General features: G+C 46.4%; 1 protein-coding gene across 1 annotated transcript in view; it reads left to right on the top strand.

Annotated features, from left to right (window-relative positions):
• Nucleotides 1-18,403, top strand: part of lnx1 (ligand of numb-protein X 1) — a gene marked incomplete at its 5' end in the record, with an annotated part of 102,999 nt that overhangs the window by 43,334 nt on the left and 41,262 nt on the right. Inside the window, 2 exons of the mRNA XM_080723170.1 lie at nucleotides 11,349-11,608; nucleotides 17,292-17,447. Coding sequence (XP_080579296.1) covers nucleotides 11,349-11,608; nucleotides 17,292-17,447 — 416 coding nt within the window. The remainder of the gene's footprint in view (nucleotides 1-11,348; nucleotides 11,609-17,291; nucleotides 17,448-18,403) is intronic.

Genomic DNA, 18,403 nt, shown 5'->3' with positions numbered 1-18,403 from the left:
ATGTTGTTACAGGGACCCCCCCAGAAGCAAATATTTGAGTTACAAATGTTCGCTTTTAAAAAAAAGACATATTCAAAGGTCAAGATCTCGATTTTTCCAAAAAATAGCCGATCCACAAGCTTGCAGCGCGGCACTCGGTGCCGCGCTGTGAGCTTGTATATCTGCTATTTTTCAATAGTTAAAGCGTTCCATAATCTAGGCCTAAACGGCTTAATACACGGTCAGATATTTAACCAGGATTAAGGGGAACTGGCGTGCGGGGTGGTCCGTGAGAGATGTACCTGACTGAATGGAGCTTGTATTCAACGCTGGCTCAACGGCACCACTGACTGTGGTTTTGCCATTTTTTTTTTTCTTTTCCACGAGGAGCGGTTTGAACAGGGGAATGTTGTCTCAGGCTTGAATTCCATAATGTCAGCTACATACAGTAGACCCAATAGCCATCCTCCGCCCAATGGATTATTACAAGGCAGTGGTTCTCTAACGTGTTCATGTCAATGTCAAGGACCCCCAAATAGCTGAACAAATACAATGGGGCTCGAGGGTTTGTGTCGCGTTCCGGTCCGCTCATCAGCCATTGGCTGTTTGTTATAGGTTTTGGTCTCTTCCTGTTGGTTTATGGGTGTTTGCCGTTATGTGTTAGTTTCTGTAGCTCTTATGTTTCTGTTTTTAGTTGCGACCGTAGGGAGCGGTTAGTATCAAAACCACACCACATGTCACACTCCATATGGACTGATATTCAGTATGGACTGACGTCAGTCATCTCCATGTTCTCCATGTATGTGTGGACGTCAGACGGGGAAATCTCCCGGTCCTGGGAGCTTACAGTAGTTGGCTGAATAAAGCTACTGTACTAAAAGGCTACATGTCTGTCCTCTCGTTTGTCAGTCTATAAAGTACACGAATAGATCATGATGTACGTGGTGTTGGGAGTGCCGAATCCCTCACAGTCAAACGTCGGAGGCCCTGTAAAAAAAGAAAAAGACGTGGGGGTTTGTAGAGTAATGCATTACAAAGGGCGTTCCTGATGCCCCGATCGAGGTTCAATTCATTTGGATCAAGAACAGGCCCAACATGCAGCAGCACGCCAGCTTTAATTCCTCTAATTGATGGTGAGTGACGGGACGGAAGCGTCTTCCTCCCTCCAGCACTGCAGCACTGTGGCACACCCACACACACACACACACACACACACACACACACACACACACACACACACACACACACACACACACCCACACACACACACACACACACACACACACACACACACACACACACAAACCCACACGCACACACGCACGCACACCGGCCCCCCGCGCCCTCCCTCCGCCGCCGATTGAAATATCGCTCTGTGCAACCACTTCTCTCAGCTAAGTGGTGGACTGCTGCACCGACAAGCCCTCAATTTACTAACTCTGAATTAACAACAAGATCCCTTCGCAGTGAGACAGACATGCACGCACGCACACACACAGACGCACGCACACACACACGCACGCGCACTCACGCACAGATATGTCAAAGAAGCTGCGGGCTGCGATCGATTCTCTGTGTTTGGTGTTTGTATCTGACAGACAGAGATACCGAAGGCTTCAAGCGAGACGTTATATGCCTGATTTATGCCTCGGCGTACCGACTGTACGGCGCGCCGAACATAGACGACCTACAAGCCCACGCCGCGTCGCAGTCGGGTGAAAACCTTGTACGTCCAAAACCGTTCGTTTAGCATTTATCATTTTTATAAATGATTTAAACTAGTGAAAACAGCCGATCTACAAGCACACAACGCCTCGCAACCGCAAGGCGTTGTGTGCTTGTAGATCGTCTGTTTTCACTACATTTGTGCGGCGGCCTTGTGTGATGAAGCAGGGCTTTACTTTGCGAAAGAACGCACTAATTTGAAACTTGGGAGATACGAGGGTTTCCAGCCGACAACGACGTTACGTTCCTGTCCAGAGGTGTGGTGGTCTGCTGCGACAGCTCTGTTATTGAGACAGAACGGTGCTTCTAGTGCAGGGGTCCCCCCGGGGGGTCCTTGATGATGGCCTCGCGTCCACCCAGATGGATCTTGTGTTTTTGACATGGGGGCCCCAGGGGCCCCGCATGGTTCGGTGCACCGTTATGGAACGCTGTTTCTCTGCTCTTGTGTTGCTTTCCAAAGAAATGGGCCCGCCTGCGTGTCTATTGGCCACCGTTTTGCCTTAACCACTTGATCCACGAGCTCGGAAAATGCATCGTGATGTTGGATATTTTTGAAAACTAGATGTTCAGGGCCGCTACATGGTCTTCACATCTAGGTTTGCTGTAATACCGCTGATTTGAGTATGTATGCCATGCAAAGCTTGGCCAATCAAATCCGGATGTTATATTTTGACATTTGTTGGCCAATCAAATCCGGATGTTAAGGGTTTGCCCATATAAGTCCAAAATCTCATTAGTCCTACATCTCATTAGTCCTAATTTAGTTAGGGTTAGGTTTTAGGGTTAGGTTTAGGCATAGTTTTACTGAGGTTAGGGTTAGGTTTAGGCATAGGCATAGTATTTTTCACCAGGTTAACATCAACAGATTCTGACTAATGGGATCCTTTTTTGTGACGTCCACCCACCCAATTTTTATATATTTTTAGGCATTTAGCAGACGCTCTTAATCCAGAGCGATTTACAATAAGATCTTTGGGATAAAAAAAAATGCTTTACCCTCCAGGTTGGCTCTGTTGCCTGTTGTCTTCCGTTTCTAACACACACACACACACACACACACACACACACACACACACACGCACAGCCCCGTGCAGACCGGTGGTCTGCTCTGTCCAGTGCTCTGTGTGGAGGCCGTGCCTGGGCTCCATCCAGCTCATTAAAACCCAGTTAATGTTTTCACGCTGATGGCTCCGCAGAGACACCCGGAGAAGGCAGGCCGCCGGCCCTTCCACCCTGCCTCTCTCTCTCTCGCGCGCGCGTGCGTGAAAGGCTCGCCGGGCCGCCACACAGCCTCTTTATGACTTACAGATGGAGGAATACAATACCGTCGCTGTTGGCTGGAAGAACCTTGTATGTCCAAAATCGTTACTTTTCAGGAAAGAAATAAAAATGAATGAACTGTGCCGTTATTATTTAGTCACAAGGGGGACTGCCCCATTGTTCGAACTCCCGTTGGTCCGAACACCGTCCGTCGGCAGGTTAGCTACTCACCGGCGTCGGCAGGTTAGCTACTCACCAGTGTCGGCAGGTTAGCTACTCACCAGCGTCAGCGGGTTAGCTACTCACCAGCGTCGGCAGGTTAGCTATACTCACCACCGTCGGCAGGTTAGCTACTCACCAGCGTCGGCAGGTTAGCTACTCACCAGCGTCGGCAGGTAAGCTACTCACCAGCGTCGGCAGGTAAGCTACTTACTCACCAGCGTCGGCAGGTAAGCTACTCACCAGCGTCGGCAGGTTAGCTACGCACCAGCGTCGGCAGGTTAGCTACTCACCAGCGTCGGCAGGTTAGCTACTCACCAGCGTCGGCAGGTAAGCTACTCACCAGCGTCGGCAGGTAAGCTACTCACCAGCGTCGGCAGGTTAGCTACTCACCAGCGTCGGCAGGTAAGCTACTCACCAGCGTCGGCAGGTTAGCTACGCACCAGCGTCGGCAGGTTAGCTACTCACCAGCGTTGGCAGGTTAGCTACTCACCAGCGTCGGCATGTTAGCTACTCACCAGCGCCGGTAGGTTAGCTTCCCACCAGCGTTAGTTTTACTGAGGTTAGGCTGAGGGTTAGGGTTAGGTTTAGGCATAGTTTTACTGAGGTTAGGGTTAGGGTTAACGTTAGGTTTAGGTGGTCGGACCAATGTTACCACTCACAAGCTCCGTTGATTGGTTCAGTGTTTATAAAACCCATAGACACCCCAAATGTGTTCACTTGCACAGGCTAATTTGTCAAAATTAGCTAAAACTAGCCCTTACCCGTTCAAAGATATGAGCTCCGAAATGATGTGCAGTGTGTGGGTTACGGGGTGTGCACTGTGCACACAGTATATGAGGGATGGGAAGTAACTGGTGCTTGCATGATAATATGTAGGAGCATCAATGTAAGTAATACCGTTTCGTTTAATGGCTACAGAGATACTGCGTACCGATCTGCATGATTTTTGGAAAACATCTGTAACACCCCCCCCCGCCACACACACACACACACACACACACACACACACACACACACACACACACACACACACGCGCACACACACACACACACACACACACACACACACACAAACAGCTGGTTAATCATGTTGCCTCATGCTAGATGCAGAATAGATGTGCCTTATGCTAGATGCAGAATAGATACACCATAAAAATGCTAATATACAGCATACGATTTGTGAAAGTGACAAACGGGCTTCACAGTTATGTCAGGTGTGTTCATATGCTAATGGTGAAGCGGATTCAGATCAATTGGTCCAGCCATCGAGGAGAAACAGACACTCAGACAGACAGACATTCAGACATTTGGAAAATTATATGTTTGATAGCAGTTCTACAAGCTCATAATGCACAGCGAGGCAACACATTGTTGACGCAGTTGCATAAAAAAGAAAAAACATAAAAAGTTAAACTATGGAGATACAAGTTTTCTGCCTGGCGGTTACGATATCCCCTGCGGGGACTCTTTCACTCTTCACGCGCAAACAAACTCAATCCGATGCAAGAAGCTCTCTCGGGATTGGGGGGTGGGGGTTCACTCCGCGTGCAAGTGTTTGCCTGTTTGTGCGTTTCCCCAGAGCCATGCATTGTTGTGGAATGTCGGGAGAGAGAATTGGCCATTTTTTACCGTAATGTTTTGTTTTGTTTTGTTTTGCTGCTTAGTATTCTGGTGTTTTGTCTCTCCCTCCTCCTCGCGTCCTGTCATGACTGCTCACGTTCCTTGGCTCAGCGTGAGACTTCCAGCGTGTTGCTACAGATACTGTCACACAGCGGGCATGAGAGGAATGCTGACGAGCAGCTGAGAGGACTATAGGCCGTGGCGTTTTCTACTGTGTTGCGCTCTACGTAGTATGACGTGCAGAATGTTTTTTGCAACAAAAAAAAAGACATTCAAATTGCGCTGGCGCATCTCCATGACCACGCGCATGTCGTGCAGGGAATGATTATCGTATCCCTCCGAAAAAACCTAGAACACACCACTGACTAATGACTATAATCAACACGACAACCCGTGTTGCTAATGCTGCTAATGCAGCGTTTGCATTAGGCCTGGTCAACCCCGACTTCGACCCCGTTTGGGCACTTTGTTTTGTGCCGAAAGCGAGTGTCGCAAAATGGATCCAGAAAAAAAAAAATAGATAAACTGTTGATTACTGTAGCCTATAATTGTAGCCTATAATTTTATTTGTTGTTTGGTAGGGCTAAAGCCTGATTTATAGCTAAGTATAGATGAGGCCTTTTGATTGTACTTAACCACTTAAACCATCAGAGCTCTTACTACTGTCTTTTCTGTTCTCTGTTATTGTGGGGCAAGCTTTTGCCAAAAATAGCTGATCGACAAGCTCACATTAATTGCGTCGCAGCGCGATGCATGAGTATACTATTGAGTATACTATTGAGTCTTGAGTATACTATTTTCATTTTTGATAATTTAATTATTCTACTCCACTATCTCAGAGGCAAAATATTGTCAATTTTAGTTACTTTAAAGATGAAGAATATGCCTTAATACAGTGTTTCTCAGTTGATTTCAGGGACTCTCTAGGTTCCTTTATGGGGGTCTAAATTGACCCTTACAAATCTGTAACTTTGACAGTGTATGAATGGAACCAAATGGACCCGTTAGGGTCCATTTGGTTCCATTCGTACACTGTCAAAGTTAAGGGGAGACCTTTGAATTTCAAAGTTTGAGAACCACTGCCTTGCTTTGGCCTATCGAAAATAGCTTTTTTAAATGGGACTTTCTTCATAATAAGAAGTACTCTATTTTGTATTTAGTATTTTGGACTTTTGTAACTGCTTATTTCTACATTGTTACTTTTAAAATAAATAATCAGATCTTCTTCCACCACTGACTGTTGAGCAGTCTTCTGAAACGACCGCCGAGGCTGTGCTGGAAACATGTTACTCCAGTTACGTCACTGGGAAAAAAACCTGTGAGTGTTTCAGCCCCCTCCCCGCGGTGGCCGTGACATTGTCCTTGTTCACTGTGTGTTTCACAGCAAATATGGAGAAAAAATATCAAGCAGGTTGATGTCATGGTGGCCATAGTCTCGCGTAGCCAGACAACTATTCCACAATCTCCGAATGCTATATAGAGTCTGGAAGAGCAGCTCCCGAACGGCGAGTATCGGAAGTAGCCACTGCTGCACTGAACTGTAGTCCCATTGGAAACATAACAGAAACACAATAGCTCAGACAAAGTCATTCGAGCTGCCTATTATTGTTATGAGTGTATAGTTTATGAAACGTTTGAAAACATCATGAAGGTGACACCAATAACACCAGAGAAAGACAAAATAAAGCCCCCAGAAATGTTGAAAGGAGACATAACGCTTCCAGTAGGACATGTTATTGCTACTGCACCAAGGGAGCGGTTGCGTCACATCCGCTTTATCTCGCACTCACCGTTTCTATTTCCGTCTGCCAGACTGTATGCCGGGAGCATTTGACCAAATCGCGGAGGCAACAGTCTGGCCACACGAGACTATGGTGGCCATAAACCATATGTGGGCGTGTCAGGCACGCCAAACGCTTCCTGGGAACTGTAGGCAGGGGCGTCACACCAAATTCTGGGCCCTGGGTACAAGGATTCACTGTGGGCCCCCCGTGGGTGTTAACTATTGAAAAATAGCAGATCTACAAGCTCACAGCGCGGCACCGAGTGCCGCGCTGCGAGCTTGTAGATCTGCTATTTTTGAAAGAAAATGTGAAAACGTGTGCAAGAAACCTATGTTTCCATGTCAGTGGTGCTCAAACCTTACCGCCAAGATGAAATGTATTTGGTCACGGACCCCCCCCCCCCCCCCCCCCCCCCCCCATCTCAAAATATTTATTTCCAGGGACACATTTCCACGACTTTAAAAAATAGCAGATCTACAAGCTCGCAGCGCGGCACTCGGTGCCGCGCTGTGAGCTTGTATATCTGCTATTTTTCAATAGCTAAAGTTACTAGGGCCCATCCACCTTGGGCCCTAGTAACTCAGTTCCACTTTCCCCCCACTTGTGACGTCCCTGACTGCATAGGGACACGGCCAGCGACCGAAACAGAGAGAAATGGGGATTTTCAGTGTGGATTGTGCGGACTGTGATAACCATCGACAGTCAACTGAAAAGCACATCGGCAGTGTGAGGCCTGGTGTGGCTCTGTTGTACAGGATTAGAGCGATAGAGATATTGCTGTCTGTGGCTTCGCGGAAAGTGTTGAGGTCTGTGTGCAGACTAGTCTGTGTATGTGTGCGTGCGTGCGTGCGTGCGTGAGTGAGTGAGTGAGTGAGTGAGTGAGTGAGTGAGTGAGTGAGTGCGTGCGTGCGTGCGTGCGTTTGTGCGTGCGTGTGTGTCAGTGGTGGAAAGTAACTAAGTACATTTACTTAGTACTTAAAGGAGTAGTTCACCACTTTTCAACCTGTCTTAATAGGTCCTCACTAATGTTCATAATAAAATAGCACAATTTGTTTCTATTCAGTCTGGGTCTCATAGGAGAGCTGTCAAATCCTTCTACCGGTGACATCATCGTTTGACAAAAAAAGAAATTAAATATAATTTTTGGAAAAAAAAAATAGATTTTTATTATCACAAGAACAATGGCTTCCACTTTAACATTGCAACTTTTTCAGGAATAGAAAGCCTGCAGTTTCTATTAGCTTGCATTTCCCATTGATGATATTTTATCATGAACACTAGTGAGGACCTATTATATGAAAATAGGTTGAAAAGTGGTGGAGTGCCCCTTTAAGTACAATTTGGAGGTATTTGTACTTTACTTGAGTATTTCCTCAATACTCTAACTTCTACTCTTTACTTGTACTCAAGTACATTTTGAATTCCATTCTTCTACTTGTAGCAGAGTATTTCTATATTGCAGTATTGATACTTTTACTTAAAGGTCCACTGTCAGCCCCACAATTATAATAACTAGTCCTTACCCGTTCAAAGATATGAGCTCTGAAATGATGTGCAGTGTGTGGGTTATGGGGTGTGCACTGTGCACACAGTATGAGGGATGGAAAGTAACTTTCTGGTGCTTACATGATAATATGTAGGAGCATCAATGTAAGAAATACGTTTAAAGGCTACAGAGATACTGTGTACCGATCTACATGACAACATCTGAAAGAGGGCCAGCCAACACCCCCCCCCCCCCCCCCCCCCCCCCCCCCCCCCCCCGCCCACCCACACACACACACGCACACACACACACACACACACAGAGCTGGTTAAACATGTTGCCCCATGCTAGATGCAGAATAGATATGCCTCATGCTAGATGCAGAATAGATAGTAGTTACACCATAAAAATGCTAATATACAGCATATGATTTGTGAAAGTGACAAACGGGCTTCACAGTTATGTCAGGTGTGTTCATATGCTAATGGTGATGCGATTTCAGATCAATTGCTCCAGCCACTGAGGAGAAACGCTGTGACAGACAGACAGACAGACAGACAGACAGACACTCACTCACTCACTCAGACAGACATTCGCAAAATTATAGTATAGATATGATACAGTAGGTCATGTGGTCTCTCTCCCGTGTGCATCCTGAAACAGTCTGAAACTGTCTCAGTGTAATATGCCCAACAAACAGCTGACCAGTACAGTAAGTAGTCATACAGTCAGGCTATACAGACAATTAATTTGATTGGCTTATAATTGTGCATCCCCACAATGACATCATAAAAATATTAACTTGTTTTTTAAGATGATTCTTAAAGTGACAGTAACCCTTTAGGTGACAGGCCCCCTTTAAGTAAAACATTTGAGTACTCTTTCGACCACTGTGCGTGCGTGCGTGCGTGCGTGTCTGGGCAAAAGGTAGAGCTCAGCATTGTATAGAAGCAGCCTGGGGCGTGAGCGGCTCCAGTCAGTCAGCCCACATCAAGTGGACTGGAGGTCCACACAGATGCTGAGCTGTCTTTCCATTGCATCTCACCGGGCCAGCACTGCTGCCAGCCGCTCTCTATCTCTGGCGCTCTGCATTTCTCCACCGCAGAGCCAGCAGCAGTCACCGTTGACGTGCTGCACGTTGCACATTTCGATGGAAAACTGCTGCGTTCAGTGCGGCCGCGGCTGTTTCTTCGTGGCGAGTTGTCCACTTTTTGGGTTAAGATTCGGGAGGAAACGAGAGGTCAATCCTCGGTCAGGTCGTTGTTGTTACGCCGTCCCCTCAGTGGCGTCAGTTCAGAAAAAGCTAAGGTATGGCAACATGACTGGTGTCTTGCGCGTGCGCGTGCAAGACACCAGTCATGTTGCCATACCTTAGCAACAGGCATGATACATTTATTTTAAGAAGTACATTTTATATCATTTTTATTTTTTCGGTTGTTCAAGTGCAGCTAAACTTGGCATGTTAGTAAACGTGCCACAGTTAACAATAATACATTGCACCTTTGCAGCTGACCTGCGGAACCTGGGAATATACCATTTTATCAAGATGGGGAGAATATAATTATAATACCTTGTTAAAGTGACCATTTTGTTAAATTTTGCATTTGTAGTTATTTTACTGTAATTTAACAGCATAATACCCAGCACAGATAGACAAAGTGACATTAATGGATTTATATTTCTCTGGACCCAGGGTATGGCAGCTGCATACCCCTGCCATACCCAATTGACGCCCCTGCGTCCCCTCGCCTTCGGTGTAACAGCGAGAGTGGTTTGGCTGCGTGACCAATTCCACATCTTGCTTATGTGTAGTTTTTCCCATTATTCGCATTACATTAATTTATATTCTATTGTGACTTTCTGCGCCTTCCCAGTTTCATTGTGACTTGATTTTCTAATTGCTTTTCGCTGAGCTTTGCATTCCCTTTGTGGTTTTTTTATTGAGCTGATCCTTTTCATTGCGAGCCTCTTTCATATAGCCCCCTTTCATTATGATATTTCATTATAATATTCATTAGGACATTTCATCATGAGCCCTTGTTTTATCTCACCGTGCACATTACCAAATAAACCTCCACCCGTTTCCCTTCAGCTAAACTCCTCTGCATGTTGTCAATAAACTCTGCTACATGTATTACATTTTGATATTTGATATTCAGTTCGTGTTTTTGTACATCTGCCTAGTGAGAGGTGACAGGGAAGGGGGGAGTGTGTGTTTACACACACAGATCTGCAACACCACTCAGGGGCCTTTTCCACTGGCAAAGAACCGGTTCAGGTTCTTTTTCCCGCCTATGGGATGAACCAGAGGTGAGCTTTTCCCCCGAGAACCGACTTGGTTCTGAACCGTAAAAGTTGGTTCACGGCCAGTTCGTAAGAACGAACCAAGGTTCCAAGAAAGTTGCCATCCCATAGGTGGGAGAAAGAACCCGAACCAGTTCTTTGCCAGTGGAAAAGGCCCCTTAGTGTGCCTTTAACACATGGGAAGCCAAGGTTTCTAACATTTCTAGCTGTTGCTGCTGCCGCCGTTCACTCACGCTTTATTTTGAAGATCCTCGGAAGCTTCGTGCGTGTGCACGTGAGTGTCCACTGACGATTGAGGAAGAAAATCCATTTGTTCACAAACGCTCGCGAAACTAAAATCCAAACCGGGGCCGACCATCGCGGTAAAGTGTCGCCGTGAAAACAATCAGATCTCTGCTTCCCTGGCGTTCTTTGCACCTCATTCATAGATAAAGCCCTTTTTATGTTTCAGCCTGGAAATCAATGCAGCCGAGTCGCGCCATTTTCTCTCTCTGCCTGCCACCGTGTGACGTATGGACTAGGGTCATTCACAGGGAACACAGCATGCGCGCAGAGCTGTACAGTTTACCCTTTGTTGTCTCGTTGAGGAACGAGACGACTCCTTTTGGCAGAGTGACCCCTAGTGGCCTTATCTCGTTACTGAACAAGTTTGGCCCCTTGGGTGTTAAAGATGGGGTGCCATGATTTCCCCCCCAAAACATGATGATCAGGTATGAAGGAAGATTTTCACCGGTGTGATGTCATCACGGTGTACTTTGCAATACAAAGCCCAAAATCAATCCTCCAGTTCTAGGCAACACAGAAGGGGCAGAACTTTTTTTGTATTTCCACACAATCCTCTAAGGTATATTTCAATATTGAAAATGGGTGGTTCTCCCCTTTAAGTTAGGTTACAGTTGTCCTTGTCAAGCGACCGTTGTGTGTCTCATTGTATAACATTGTCATTGTTGCCTTGTGCTGTGCTGCAGGTGTAAAGGAGCGTCTCACTATGGGCTGTCGGCGGACCGGAAGCGGCGCTCCCAGGAGGGCGACTGCACCGACAGCACGTCGGAGCTCACCGTGGCCACGCTGCCCGACGGAGGCCCCGCCTCCGCCGCCGTGGCGGGCCTGCTGGGCGACGACCCGGGCCTGGTCAACCCCGCCTTCGACCCCAACATGGAGGACCAGCACAGCCAGTCGGGCAGCACCACCAGCCTGGCGGCCCGCAGCACCTCCAAGAAGAGTGAGTGTGAGTGCAAGGACGGGACGGCCGTGTGTGTGTGTGTGTGTGTGTGTGTGTGTGTGTGTGTGTGTGTGTGTGTGTGTGTGTGTGTGTGTGTGTGTGTGTGTGTGTGTGTGTACTAGGGCATTAACCAAAAAGTCGACAAGTCGACTCAAGGGGGTATCATAGTACAGTCTGCCGTGATAAGCTATCACCGCGGTGTAGTCTTTTAAAGTCAGAAAACTACAACATTACGTCATTAGCCGCGGTGAAGAGCCATCACCGAGGACCTAGACGTCTCTCCTCTGTTTTTGCTTCCATCTCCCTATCACTCCGTTCACTGATTGGTCGATCTTGACCAATCAGTGTGCCCCCTGGTTTCAGAGGTACAGAGGCGCGATGATAGGACTTCACCGTGAGTCCGTGACTATGATGGCCTGATAAAGCCTTCAGTCGACTTCAGCACACATCACACAAGTCGACTCCCGCTAGGGAAAGTTGAAAGTCGGAAAAACTAAAAACAAACAAAAAACGTATTTTTTTCATGATTATTTTTGCTCCATGTACGCATGTGTAAACAATAGAGTCGATTTCAAGCACGAAGGCACGTGTGCAAGACACCAGTCATGTTGCCATACCTTAGCTTTCGCTGAACTGACGCCACTAACTCTATGCTCAGTGCTGCTGTGATGTAATCTGTCTCTGTTAGAGAGAGTGCGTGTAAGTATGTGTGTGCACCGTGTATGCGTGTACGTGTGTCCTTATGCTCTGTGGTGCTGTGATGTAACCTCTATGTGACTGAGAGAGAGAGAGCGTGTGCGCGCGTGCGTGTGTGCGTGTGTGCATGCGTGTGCTGTTGTGTCAGAGTGACAGAATGTAAATGGATAGAGTAGAGTAGGAGTCCGTGAGGGCTCCAGTCACATCAGCGCCGCTGCGGCAGGGTGGCCCCGCGGTCAGACGGCCATTAACACACTCCCTCCCGCAGAACTCCCCCCCCCCACATAGCCGGAGGGGCTTAGTAGCGACGCCCTCCCCAATACAGCCTTTGTTCTGCCTAACGACCTCTGATAGAAATCCCATTAGCCAATTAGCTTTACTGCCCTGTTTTGTTTCGGCGATCTATAAAATCACCCCGCACTTGATGGAATAGGGGGGAGAGAGAGAGAGAGAGAGAGGGAGAGAGAGAGAGAGAGAGAGAGAGAGAGAGAGAAAGGGAGAGAGAGAGAGAGAGAGAGAGAGAGAGTGTCAAATGCCGAGGCTGGTATAGGTGGAGAGCTGACTACATTATCGTTGTTGTCAGGCAGAAACCTTGTATTTCCATAATTATTATTAACTTGTTGTGTTTTATTGGGGGCGGGGCCGCGGGAGGGGGGGGAAATTAATTCTCTATTTCGGTAATATGCAAGAATGAAACGGAAGAGTAGCGAAAATAGCTGATTACACGCTCGCACAGTGCGTTGCAGTTTTGTAAGTGAAAGTGAAATGGGTTATATCAAGTGCGTCTGTGGGTTTTATGATTGCTGAACCAATGGAATGTATTAACAAGAGCGTGACTACATTATAATTGGATCCATTCAAACACAAGTTCTTTTTTTTCCTATTTCCTGAAAAGTTTGGACAATTTGGACATACAAGCTGGTTTCTGCCCCACAGCGACGCTATACTGTACAATAGAGCCATTGATTGATTAATTGAATATTTTATTAGACAAAAATGAAGAACAGTACAATTACAGTCAATACAAAAAAGTACAGTACAAGTACCAACCCAACCCAAGTACAGTTAAAGACACTGTCTAAAAGGAACACCCCAAATAAGCCCTTTTACGGTCTTGTTTACGTTGGATGTCCTTGGAATTCTTCTTCTTCTTTCGTGTATCATCATCCTTGATGATTGGTTGACGACATTTTATTTCACAAGATTTCTTGTTACTTAGGGGAGGCCATGGGGCTGGCTGTCGTCTTCTCCCCCTTGCTGACGTCGGCTTAGGCAGGGTTTCAATTCATGGACATAAAAAATAGCGGGGAAAAAAAATCATCATCAAATATCATCGCAATTATAAAACTCTATGTGTACAGAGTAGGGGGGAAAGGGTGTGGGGTTAAGGTAAGAAGCTCACTTCTCGCCTGTCTATATGGGAGAAGTGGTATACTACCTCCGCTTCTGGCCTCCTGAAAGGTGGCAGGGCACCCCATTCAGGGCAGTTTTGAAGGAGGCCAGCATGTTTTAAGGAAAGTAGTCAAGGAATTCCACACTTGGGTGGCAGTGTTGTAGAAGGACATAAAAAGCTGAATGATTAGACGGGCGGCAGTGGCTCAGGGGTAGAGAATGCAGAGGGTTCCCGAAAGGTTCCCAGTTCGATCCCGGGCTCCCTCAGAGTTAGCGTCGAAGAGTCCTTGAGCAAGACCCTGAACCCCTAGTTGCTCCCGATGAGTAGGTTAGTGCCTTGCATGGTTTCCTCCGACCTCCGCCATCGGTGTAAGAATGAATGGGTGAATGTAATGCACAATCTCTGTAAAGCGCCTTGGATAAAGGCGCTATATAAATGCACCATTTACCATTTAGACGGCCCACACTCCCGGTGAACCCGGTAGAGTCATTAGAGCAACTGTTGGGTTACATATTAAATAAATATGGATCTATAAATCCATAACCAAAATAAGACTCAGAGACAAAGGACTATATCTTAGATTGTTGTATTTTGGAGAGAGCAGACAAGGAAGACAAACAGTGAGCATACCATCCTAGTGGCAGCTTGTTAATTCCCTCTTCCAAAGATGGAAGTTAACATACAGTATATAAGGAATACAGATTATGACAGTTACATCGTGGGACTCATTGATTTGTTCCCATTATCATAACAAGAAGACAGAGACACGTAGGGTGGTTCTCTGTATATTTCCACTAGCCTGAACTTACAGTACAACCAAAACATGGTCTCCTAATACTGTAAGTTCAGACAGCAGTTCACATAATATAACCTAATAAATGAATCATATAATTATGTATCATCATTCATATCTAACAATAGATATGAATTGATAAAAGGATGATATTAACCATAACAAAATACCCTATCAGCAACCCCTTCCCATTACGTTAGAGAGCATTGGGTGGGTGTGTGGGGGGGTCGACAGGGGGACACCGTGTGACGCTACACCAGCACTTTTTATTTTTTGGCCCGGCCCCTACCCGAACGTCTGCCGCCCCCAATACCACCACCGCCACCAGCACCCAGAGCCACTCGTCGTTGTCGAGTGGAAACCTCGTATGTCCAAAACCTTTCTTTTTGCATTTATCATTTAAAAAATGCTTTAAACTAGTGAAAACAGCCGATCTATAAGGTGCGAGGCGTTGTGTGCTTGTAGATCTGCTGTTTTCGCTACTTTTGTGCGATGGCCTTGTATGATGAAGCAGGGCTTTACTTTGCGAAAAAACGTACAAATTTGAAACTTGGAGATACGAGGTTTCCGCCCGACAACGACGTACTGCTGCTGAACAAGCTGTCAGCTGCTGAAGTACGCTAGCGTTTTTAAAGAATAATGTGGCTGTCAGGAAGACTTGCATCTCCCCAGGCCCGCAGAGGGAGGGAGGAAGGGAGGAAGGGAGGGAGGGAGGTCTGCTGCAGAGGTTCACTTGTACCACTCTCGGCACCAGCAGGGGCGTCACAAGGGGGGGGGGGGGGGGGGGGGGGGGAGAAGTGGGACTGAGTTACTAGGGCCCAAGGTGGAGGGGCCTTCATTATTTTATGCTTTAGCTATTGCAAAATAGCAGATATACAAGCTCACAGCACGGCACCGAGTGCCGCACTGCAAGCTTCTAGATCTGCTATTTTTGAAAAGTAACTAAAATTTTGCTTCTGGGGGGTCCCTGGAACTAAATATTTTGAGATGGGGGTCCGTGGCCAAATACATATCATTTTGGGCGTCCTCCACATGAAAATATTTGAAGCACCACTGACATAGAAACATAGGTTTTTCAAAAAATACTAAAAGGATTTGAAATATTCAGACTCGGCACAAATTTTCATGATTTTTCAAAAAATAGTTAAAGCACAAAATGTGAGTGAATCCTTGTACCCAGGGCCCAGAATTTGGTATGACACACCTGGGCACCGGCAGTCTGGGCCTTCCTGGATGGAGCCTTTGGTCCCGTCTGTCTCTCTTTTTGCAGCACGGAGGGGAGCGGAGCACAAGACAACTCTCTCTCTCTCTCTCTCTCTCTCTCTCTCTCTCTCTCTCTCTCTCTCTCTCTCTCTCTCTCTCTCTCTCTCTCTCTCTGATGGGAGGGATGTAAGTCCACCACCCACGCCCTCGTGTCTGTCTGAGACAAACTATGAGCATGAGCGAGCGCAGCGTATCGCTGTGTCATGTTAACACCAAGGAAGTGACAATGTCCTCTGTTGCCTGTTGGGTATGTGTGACATCTACACAAGTCTGTGTAAAGACCAAACATCGGAACGTTAATCGTACCACATAAGGATGGGTTATCTATCCTCGGATGGGGTTCAAATAGAGTTGCTTTTCCCACTGCAGGGTCCCGGGCCGCACTCGGCTCGACTACTAAGCATTAGGGGTGTAACAATATAGTAACTGTATCGAAATATCGTTTTTAACTTAAAAAATCGAAGTATATCAAAATGAAAACAGATAAAATCGTATTGTATCGTTTTATTTTGTATTGTATCGAATCAGCAGTGCAAAGAATCGATTGTATCTATACTACCTACCTGCATAAAATTAAAAGGAGGGGTTTAATTACTTTTCCTTTCCATATACCGGTAGCTACACTGGTCTATTGATAAATGTGTGTAATCTCTGGGTTCATGTCTTTTGTCAAGGTGCAGGTTTGTCAAAGTCCAGTATTTGGCAGATAATCACTGTGTTTACTTATTTATATCCATAATAATACATGTTTCCCTAAAAACCTACACTATCCACACCTTTCACACAGATTTAATTTCTTTCCTAAATAGTTACCGGTATATCGATTTTAAATCATTGAATCGAATCGTATCGTATCGCCATGAATGAACCATGTATCGTGATATGTATCGAATCGCTATAAAAACATATCGTTACACCCCTACTACGCATTGATGCTAGTGACGGTTCTCTCTGACCAATCAGTACTCAGTAGTCTTCAGTGTTTTCACGTGCTCTTCTAGGTATCGCCTCACCTCCCTTCGAGCCTCAGTGGAGGTGATATCCCCTCAAAATAATTACCTTGTACTTTAGCCCAGGGGGTCCTCAGAGTTACTACAGGGGGTCCTCCAAATCCTTGTGTGGTAGGATAATTCTTTTAAATTAAAACTTTAACCCTTGCATCCCTATTCTGAGGAGAACTTTAGCCGAAAATAGCAGATCGGCTATTTTCTGCAAATAGGTTTGGTGGTCAAAAAAGGGCAGACCAAGTACACACTGAAAGGTCAAGTTTACAAAATATCGACGACTTATGTGGTTAAATGTCTGAAAATACACATTAACATGAATCCAACATAGACCTAGGGCTATAGTCCCTGAGGGCTTAAGGGACATGTGTTTCTGGTCAACGTGCAAACGCACGTCGAGGAGACGTTTGATTGGCTATGTGAGGAGGCAGACTGGGACATGTCCGGGCTTGTTTGAGGCAGAACCTTGTTGTATAAGTAGCCTCTGCTCTCTCTCTCCCTCTCCCTACTCTCTCTGTCTCTCTCTGTCCTCCTTTGCAGTCAGAAGCTTTGAACGGGCGTCCGTGCGGAGCCGCTCCTTCAGGAGGCTGAACCGGGCCTTCAGCGTCCTGCGGAGGACCAAGAGCGGCACGGCCGTGAGCAACGAGTCCACCGAGGAGAGGGACAATGCCAGGAACGCCAGCGTGCCACCGGAAGGTTGGTATATGGCCACCAGAGGCATACCAATTATTGGGTATATATGGCAAGTGTATGGCAGATGCCATACCTTGGCTACAGGGGGGAAACAATAAAATGTACTTCTAAAGGCCCATTCCCACTGGGCCAGATCTCCAGATATTTTTCCATTCAAAGTGGATGGTAGATACAGATAAAAACATATCTGTGGCAGATATTTTTTTTATCTGTGTCTACCATCCACTTTGAATGGAAACATATCTGGAGAAAGAGATTCTTTTATCTGTTATCTGGCCCAGTGGGAATGGGCCTTTATGCTGCATTCACACTGAGAGAAGCCAAGCTATTGGTTGGCTTGGTAATTCAATGTAATCTCTATGCAAACCAGCTTTAAAAAATGTCCAAGCTTTTTTTTCCAGCTTGGACATTTTAAAAGCTGGTTTGCATAGAGATTACATTGAATTACCGAGCCAACCATTAGCTTGGCTTTTCTGTATGTGAATGAGGCATTAGGCTGCATTCACACCAAAGAGTGATATACCCTCTCCTTGTCCTTTGAGAATGAGGGGATGGGGAGGGTGTCGTCCAATTCATTCTCTATGGAAGTCACATGGTTCCATGCCTCTTCCAAGCCTCTTGGTTTGAATCAAGCTTGATTTAAGCCAAGAGGCTTGGAAGAGGCATGAAACCATGTGACTTCCATAGAGAATGAATATTGGACGACGCCTCCCCCCACTCATTCCCAAAGAACAAGGAGAGGTTATATGACTTTACTGTGTGTAGGAAGCCTAAAAATAAATTCATCGTATGACTGTTGCTATTTAAGGTACAATTGGCCGTACAGAAGGCGCGCGTGCAAGACACCAGTTATGTTGCCATACCTTAGCTTTTTGCTGAGTTGACGCCACTGGTATCAACACATCTGCTGTGGAGGTGCATGGGCGCCTCCTTCTCCCCCTGGAGCGTAGGCAGCCTCC

The sequence above is a fragment of the Nannobrachium achirus genome (genome assembly GCF_963921795.1).
Source record: "Nannobrachium achirus genome assembly, chromosome: 1".
NCBI lineage: Eukaryota > Metazoa > Chordata > Actinopteri > Myctophiformes > Myctophidae > Nannobrachium > Nannobrachium achirus.
This window is presented reverse-complemented; position numbering and strand designations above follow the sequence as displayed.